The sequence below is a fragment of the Epinephelus fuscoguttatus genome, linkage group LG2, assembly GCF_011397635.1.
Source record: "Epinephelus fuscoguttatus linkage group LG2, E.fuscoguttatus.final_Chr_v1".
Lineage (NCBI taxonomy): Eukaryota > Metazoa > Chordata > Actinopteri > Perciformes > Serranidae > Epinephelus > Epinephelus fuscoguttatus.
This window is the reverse complement of record NC_064753.1, coordinates 15862594-15871764: the sequence shown is the minus strand read 5'-3', so window position 1 is coordinate 15871764 and position 9171 is coordinate 15862594. Positions and strand designations below refer to the sequence as shown.

Below are 9171 nucleotides of genomic sequence, written 5' to 3'. Positions count from 1 at the left end.
AGTCTACATAATCTGGGGCAACTTTCAGGGCTGAAATGCCGAAGTGCCAGAAACTGTAATTCTTCAAATAGCCACAAAGGCTGGCTTCAAAAGTGAGTCAATCCCCATAGACCCCCATGTTAAAATGCCCAACTTAACCGCAGACATTAACATGTTTACACCCTGGTACAAAAAAAAATGCTTTTGGTTTCTGTAGCTAATTTCCCTGTTCATAATAATTGTAGGGGAGTGTATTTCCATGTAACTCACCTGTTTACATTTCATTAAAAGCTCAAAGTTAGGTATAATAAAGGGCGTGGCCACTTTGAGTGACAGTTTGTCAGCAGATAGTGTCCTCGGGCTCTCAGTCAGATCCACCTTTTGCTTAATCGCAACTCAACCCTCTCATCCAAATATGGTCACTACTTGCTCCCAATATTCAAGATGCCGCAGGCCAAAATGCCAAACGTGAGGCTTAAAAGCGAGGGTCTACAACCAATGAGTGATGTCACAACAGCTATGTCCATTGAACTGGATGAAAGTAGTTTGTAGTAAGTAGTTTGAGGTCAACAGTGATGGAAACCATGTTCTACTATTATGGAGATCATGGCCCTAAAAGTATTTTTAACATTTATTTGTTTTGTTTCAACTTCCTTAGAAAACAAAATGTTGTTTACCCCATGGGAAATTAAAATTATGGTATTTATATTTAAAAGTTTTGGACACAATCCTGTGACACTGGCACTGTTAAATTGTCCTGATACAATAAACCTGACCCCTGTTGCACTCACAAGAATTTCATTCAAACATTGGGAATTATTTATAGGCCTATTGTGCATGTAAGCACTATTTGACATTGGCCTGGTGTGGATATACATAAGCTAATTGTCCTGTCAGTGAGCTAGACTACTGAATAAGTGATCTTTGTCCATTGCTGTCCTCTTTATCTTGAGGGAGACAGAGAGAATTGAACAGTAACTCACCTTCACCACTAGTGGGAGAGTAAAGAGACACAGGCTCGCATGGATTGGCTAAGTTGGAGGTCAGGTAAAGAAAAAGTATTAGTAGAAATACAATCAATCAACATTCCAACTGAAACACACATGCACATCACATGCACAGAGACACTTTCTTACCTGTCATATCTGTGTTATCCACCAGGAATTAAAAAAAGAATAACGGACAAAAGCACACAAAGAACAGAGGGACACAGGTCGCTGGATAAAACACTGTTTTTTTTATTTACTGCCATTCCTATTGCTTCAGACAGACAAGCTGTGGCGCAGGGAGCACAGAGTGATTCAAACAAGTCAACGCTACTGCCGATCTACAAACAAATCTCTCTGACAACAACAAACAAGAGAGGCGCAGCAAAAGAAGAAGCAAGAAGAACAGCGTTTGGCAACCATTAACATCTTGGAAAAAACTTCAGAAGTAAAAAAAGGAGTGCATTCTGCATTTTTAATAGTAAACAGCGTCTCTACTTCATCATGAACTAGATAGAGAAAGGAATCAAACGAGGAGGGCTGCTACACTGCTTTGACGTCGGCCCCCTTTTCCACCCTTTTTAGCTGTTTTGAAAGTGGATTTTGTCAGAAGCGCCGGATCTTTCTCTCGCTCACTCGGATGGCCTGCAGCATTACAGGGGAATGTGGTGCTCTACACACTTTAAGAGTAATTAAAAGCGATTGAACAGCTGTAATTATGAGAAACGGCGGTTGTGTTCCGGGTCATTCTATCAGTGCTGCCTTTCATCAGAGCAGAGGCAGAGGGGTCCCGCTGCTAGTCTCTGTTTCTCCATATGCATATCTTCAAGAACAAACAACTGGCGGGCTGCCTAACAGGCTCACACACACTATCACATTCACACACGCGCCCCTTCATGTAGACGTGGGAGAGTGAGCGTGCACATGCACAAACACGCAGGCCAGCAACTGATTGCATGTACTGTAAATTAACATGGCTAAATGCACACATACAAACACACACACACACACACACACACACATACACACATACACACGCGCTGTCACACCTGCGTATGGCACAAGCACACCATCACACCTTAAACACGAAACAGCACATTCTTCATGTTCTCCGTTGGGTGACATTCATAACTTTCTTAGAATAATCTTTCTTTGGTCTCTTCGGGCTCATTCCATTTCTGAACACAATAAAAGGGATTACACTATACACAAGTGAAGAATGCAATACCATGTGAGCGAAGTGTTTTTTTTTGTTGTTGTTTTTCATTTTTTTTAACCATTCTATACTGTATTATAACACTGTGTGACAAATAGAAAGCATACTGTATATGTATGTACTGTACTGTGACTACTGAGAATGAGTCAATCTATTGATAAAAGCATGTCTGGGTTACATGAGATTAAGTAACAGAATACACTGAAATAATAAATAGTTACACATGTATGCTAACACTGAAATGCAGGTTCCACTTATGTTTCGTTAGACCATTGTGACACTAGTAGCTTGTTGCTAAGCTTGCGTTGTTAGCATGTTACTGAAGCACTATTCTGGTACTATTGTGGTGGTCTGGACTCCTTCCAGCCAAATCCGAGCCGGGTTGGCCAAGATGCCGGGGTCATCTGGGGTAGTGGAGGGTGGAGTAGGGGGAAGGGATGTAGATGAACCAATCAAAAGGAAATCAATCTTGGTGGGATCACAACGGAGCTGTCTTCAGTGGTCTGTCCCCTCAGCTGATGTGGGGACCATTCAAAAAAAGCTGGTGGGTATTTTTCCTTCTGTCTTTCTAACTTCCTCCATCCATACTTCACATCCTGTTGGGGAAGAAAAATAAATAGGCAACAGTGAAAATAGATATTTGTCATTTTTAACAAATGTTATGATTGGCCTCCTGTGAGGCGAACCTTAGTATTTAGATGTAACTGTAGGTTTGATGTTGATATAAAAACTCATCTAAGGTTTGTATGTTGGACATTCAAAGCCTTGCTATGTGACAACAAGTGGTTGAAATGCCTACAAGCCTGCAGGCCTACAGTAAGGGGGCACTAGTGGTCACCACAAATACCATTACTACTGGAATACTATACATCTACTATTCAGTCTGTGACAAGACTTGCTGAGCAGTTTAGTAGAGTTTATATGTAAAATATGTCTAACAGCAGGCGTGTGTTCTGTGTGGAGCTTAGTATTGTTTAAAAAATTACGACACAAGTACCAATATCAGTGCCCCTAAAGTGATATTGATAACAATAGAGTACTTTATTTGAGACACACACACACACACACTGTAACAGGGCTAACTGTTAGCATCACATGGCAAACATTACCTAACGGTTATTAACCGGTTTAATGACAGAGTCTTGTCGTTTCAGCATCAGTGGGTGTTTGCTGGGACTGTTTCACGGCCTGTTGTTGGATGTTAGCTGCTGCTGCTGTCTTAGCTGGTGCTAACTGGGCAGACGTTGAACTGGCCATTCACCGGGAGGAGAGAGGCAGCAGAGACAGCAGCAACAGAAAGTTTTCTGATCTGGCACGGAGTTGGGACAGTCTGGGAGCAAACCCGCAGCACCAAAAGGATCACATACAGGTATCGTTTACCTGGAGATTTTGCGTTACTATTTCGTACTGTGTTAAATCTGTCAATACCTTCAAGGTATAGAGTCCTGATATCCAGCCCTAGTTCTGCGTATTGGTACATGAAGTCATCAAGGCTGAGACAAACTTTTTTGGAGACTTTAAGCAGCTCCCAAAGCTGAAAAAAGGTTGTCATTTGCTCTAATTTCATTCTTTTTCATATTCTTTTTGGGGCCCCAAAGTGGCTCTAAGTGGCCATTTAGTTTGCTCATACCTTGGGCCACTTTTCGGCTTATGTCGCTTGACATGAACAACACCAAAACACTATTTACATCTTTATTTGACTCCTCATTAACTCTCAAGTCATGCATCGGTCTGTATATAATCATATCAGTGTCCATGTGTTTGTGTGAATGTATGAATGAGTAAAGACATTATTAGATAATAACAGAATGACCAATAATGCATGGGTGAGTAATGAATAAACAAGTTGCCACATGTCATTGACTGCATGAGCGAGGTATGTGTCCAACGTGTACATAAGCAAATTTCCACACTTCGACATCTCAGGCTCACCTCCAGAGCAATGACTCCACTCTGTTGATGATGTCAGCCAGATCAAAGGGCAGCGGCATGCTGGGGTCATCCACACCCCAGAAGGGCCGGTCCACTGGGGCCTCCTCAGGGGGTAACGTCTGGGCCAGATTTGAGTGGCACCTGAGGCGACAGGACACAGGAAACAAGCGCACCCATTAACTCCTCCCTCCCATCAAAACCAACTGGTAGACACTCATCAGCACACACGGCACACGTCTCAGGTTGCTCGCTAAACTTAAACTAATCCGCAAGTGCTTTTATTTTTTGAGATGTGGACACTGCTGTCCTACTAACACTTGGGAACTGCTGTGCTAAGTCAAATCCATATCAAGCTAATATTTTCAATACTACAATCAAACTATTTCAAAGAGCTGAAAACAGGATGTTCCTATCAATGCCCAGTAACTAGTGCTGGTTTGTAGAAGGTGAAGATGAACAACAGAGATCATTCTTCCTGGTCTTCCTGTATTGACTGATGGGGGCTTTAAAGGGATCAGTCCCAGAAATGTCAAGTTGTTAAGTCAATGATGTGTACGTGTGTGTGTGTGTGTGTGTGTGTGTGTGTGTGCGCGTGTTAACTCGTCCCTAAACACACAGTGGGTAATGTGTTTGACCAGGAGGCAGTCAGCTTGTGTGTTTCCTCTCCTTTTTATGACTCCTAATAATACTGGGCTCAATTAGGACCTCCAGGATAAGACAGAGTAACTGTGTCTATATGATCTGAGTGTACAAATGAGGCTGGAAGAGATTTAAACTGCTTTGTACATATGCGTCACATAAAAGTCCCCCCCACATATAATAAATGATATTGAAATTATTGATCTTTATGTGACTTGTACTTCCTCTTTTTGGCATCTCTGTTTTAAAACTTCATTGAGATAAATGGAGCTGAGGGAGGAAGTGATGCGTCAGGAATGTGTTTCTAAAGCCACAAATGGAAGCAACAGTATCAAGCTGATGAGAAACCATCATATCATGTATCATGATTAATGCCCCATTCATCTTACACACATGCAGGCACACACAGCAGGATGCCTTCACAAGAGCATCACTCTCTGTTGTTGCAATCATGACAGAGCCGTGAGAAATCCAGCCTTTTCATGTCACTGTGTGATTTTCGTATGATTAATAATCTGGGGTTAGTTGTAATTTCTACAGTGTTTGGAACCCCCACAGACCTTCGCCACATCTTTTGTCAGACCAGTGTAAATATTTACCACTGTGACTTGGTGTTGCTCTCCGCTGTCATTGTAAGTCTGCCCTCCCTCTGCCTCTTGACAGATGAGAGTGACCCCTGACCTGGAGGTGCAAGAGGGAGAGAAGGAGGATGGCAATTGTATGTTGTGTAGTGTGTGCGTGCTTGTGAGTGGTGGCCTGAGATTCCCTGCTTAAGCCACAAGGCCAGTTATACTCTCCACTCAGTCATTATGCCAGGGTCTGTCCTGTCATATCCCTTTACCCTATCCACACCCTACAAAACCTCAAACAAGCCCCACATACACACAACCACCACCACCTTGTGGCCAGCGACTAAGGAAGGGGATGGAGAGGACATAGAGAACTGAAGAGAAGGATATGAGGGTCGGTTATGGATGGGATGAGGGGATGTTAAACTTGTCAAGGGACAGCCGGGGGCTGCCACAATTTGTGGTTATATATTTTCACCGGAGCCACTTAATGTTCGACTGGCTCTCGGCCTAAGTGCTGCATTTTGGTGCGGTTAGCCCTTTAAAGAGCCTCTGCATTACGGTGGTGAGGAGCAGCATTAACATCCACTGTTCCAATATATCTTCTGCGCTCTGGATCAGGGCCTGATAATAGCATCTGTTAACATGCACTAAGTACCATTATGTAGCACATCACTTCATAAATAATACGATTAGGCGACCTTGGGGCTTTGCGACGAGCCGTGTGTTTAAATGTTCTCATCATTTATTTAGGGTGCGAATTAAAGGAAGCGCCACTTCAGAGAAGGAGGAGGAGGAGGAGGAGGACATGGCTGGCATACATATCTACAGAGTGTGCAAGAGAGAGAGTGCAAACTGACCCAGACAGCACACTCTCTCTCTCTCTCTCTCTCTCTCTCTCTCTCTCACACACACACACACACACACACTGCACACACTGTGTGGTTCTGCTGACATCAGCTTGAGGACACCACAGGCCAAGGGAACCCAGGCCTTTGATTTGGTCTGATTAAGTATTCATGCTGTAGAGCTATGAGAGAAAACACTCGCCTCTTTTCTGCTGCCCTGACTTATTCTGAAAGGCTACATACCGTAAAAAAAACCTGACCAGCCGCCTTCAACAGAGCTGCTGCGTTTATCTGACAAGGGATCTTGCAACATTAGCTTGCAAATAGAAGGCTCCTGGGTTACTAGAGATATAAAAGATATCAAGACTCGAAGACTATCAAAGATAATATAGTGTAGGTAATTCAGCACACACTTTTACACAATCTACCACTGTTCACAGAGTCCCGTCCCCTGACTGCTAAAATGGAACCAAACAAAAAGTCAATATCAAGCGAGGTGCCTTAAGCTCTCCAGGGCTCTTGCTAGAAATTCAGTGTAAGCCACAGTGGCGTACAAACAAGGCTCACCAAAAGACTTTCCCATGGCAGAACAGCCCACCTTAAAGTTAAGGTCAAAGACAAAGAGGTGTGTGTGTGTGTGTGTGTGTGTAGGGGGATTGAGAAGGCAGAGAATGTGTTTGTGAGTCCAGGCTGTTCCAATGGATTAACCCCAGACAGATATGGGCCTAACTATCCCATCTGGCGCTCGGTCAAGAGAGATTGGCAACACAATCACTCATTTCAATTTGCCCTGAAACCTTATAGCCTGGCAAGCCCCCGCTCAAATGGTATGCTAATGTGAAAGGTATCTAGGATTCTATCGCCTCTATTCCACAGAGGCCTCTCCCTCCCTGCAGCACAGTGCACTTGAACTGCGGCTGGGGTGGGAGCTCCATGGGCCCTCGCTGCAATAAGGGCCGGAGCCCCCTTTGCGCTCAAACTAACCACTTTAGCTAAAGTGAGTGTTAATTATGGACAGGCAAAGCAGTCAATAAAAGGTTAATGTAAAAGTCAAAGGATAAATTCCTTTAAGCATTGCATCATTCCACCATCTCCGCGACCAACACACTGCTCGCAGGTCTCCTAATCAATACGTTTTACTGTAATGCGCTCCCCATCGATTTCCACCCCCCCGCTCCACGGTCCGGGCTCCATCACTTGGTTAAAGAAAGAAAAGGGAGAGGAAGAGAGAGGCGGGGGGAAGAGAGAGAGAGAGAGAAAAACGAGTAAATAAAATGATTAACCTCGGTTTCACTTTGTTGTTTCACTCTCTGAAAGGCTTGTTAGGAGAGTGCAGGGTGGTCCAATATCATCATTGCCATCACCACCATCACAAGCATCACGATCATCAGCATCATCAGCCCACTCAATCTCTGGCCGGTGTGTAATTGTGTAGCAGTTCACTCAAGCAGGGCCATACATTAAAAGGCCCTCTGCTCTTAACAGGATGGAAATCCACCTAATAGACAACATCAGTGCTTCCAACTCTTGCAATTACACTGATAAATGCACAATTGTGTCAGGCCAAGTGAAAAAGAACCCTGAGAACGCAGATAGGAGACAACGCTTATTGCATTACTGCTACAGGAGGTCATTTGTAACCGCATGAGACTAGACAGCTCAGGCTGCTTGACTCAGGACATCATTTTAGGACAAGGGTGAAGTCACACCACGCTGATGTAAGCTTTTTGGAAGGGATTTACATATTTTCTAAACTTCATGTGGTCCAATCTTTTTATGTGAGTGCCACGCAAATGACCTATCTGTTGATGCATCATTGTGTAAAATGTGTCCTTTGAATGTTCTGTATGAAAAATCATCATAGTACTTTAAACAATAGTATTGTGGGGCTTTGGGGTTGGGGATAAAAACATTTTATCAAATCCAGTCCAGTAAAAAATCCACTCAATCCACCCTATGTAATATTCAGAGTATATGAGTTGTTTGGACACGGTTCTCAACATGGAGGAGGCTGAGCCAGCTGCTAGCAGCTAATGGTGCTAAGTCCGTAAACAGGGCTAAACAACAGCAATGGTGCTGACAGAACTAACATTGATAACCAGGTGGGAACCGGAGGGTTGGGGCGACACCGCTGTCCCAGTATGAGTGGTAATGCCGCGTGTGTGAGTGCAAACCACGCAAAAATGCATTAGCAAGAAGAGGGGGTGAGAGAAGAGGTGGGTGCTGCGTGGTGCTTTCAACACTCTCCACCACGTGCCACCACGGCTCTGCTGCTGCTGGGAACAATGATTCTGCCAGGGAGCATGGGTACCTTTGGGTGGGCCTGTGAGGTGTCCCTCTCGCCAGACCGGTGGGATCAAAGAAAATGATCCCACCGGCAATGAGCTTGCCGGTGGGATACAAACATTACTCTATTACATCTTTACATAGCAAATAGTGGTTTGCTGCTATATTAATGCTCTGAATGTCACATACAGAACCTTTAGGAACCACAGTTAAACTAAAAGACTAAAATTTCCGCCTGATAGATTACATGTTTGTGGCTACAGCTACCTTTATGTGTTTACTAATAACAAAGAGAGATGATAAAAGATTTGATAGAGACAAATTAGACATGATAATTGGTCACACTTTGAAGCATGTGCATTGCAACAGCGCACTGAGAATCATCCCAAAATAATAAAGCCTGTGTTAAAGTGAAATGACACAGAACACAAATCAATCATCCATGCTCATTTTGAGCTGTGTTGAACGCCTGCGCTGATCAAGGGAGGTAAAATACCTCAGCTCACCTGCTTCCTCATGCTCTGCCTTGCGCTTCATCTGACTCTAACAAACCTGTGCAGGTGTGAAGTTTTATGGTCTTGGCAACCTGAGTGCCCGATAGCTGAGAATGCAATCAAACAAGTCATGAAAAAACAGGCATGTGTCTCATAAATCAGCCTGCCCCTGAAGGTAAGGCATGCAATCACGTTGAGAGGAGAGAGAAGAAAGAAAGAAGC

The 9171-nt window shown here is 43.8% G+C and overlaps 1 protein-coding gene across 1 annotated transcript in view; it reads right to left on the bottom strand.

Annotated features, from left to right (window-relative positions):
- Positions 1-1200: 1200 nt before the first annotated feature.
- Positions 1201-9171, bottom strand: part of fto (FTO alpha-ketoglutarate dependent dioxygenase) — a 134320-nt gene continuing 126349 nt past the window's right edge. Inside the window, exons 9-10 of the mRNA XM_049604571.1 lie at positions 4114-4254; positions 1201-2777 (exon numbers count right to left, since the gene is read on the bottom strand). Coding sequence (XP_049460528.1) covers positions 2771-2777; positions 4114-4254 — 148 coding nt within the window. The 3' untranslated portion in view covers positions 1201-2770. The remainder of the gene's footprint in view (positions 2778-4113; positions 4255-9171) is intronic.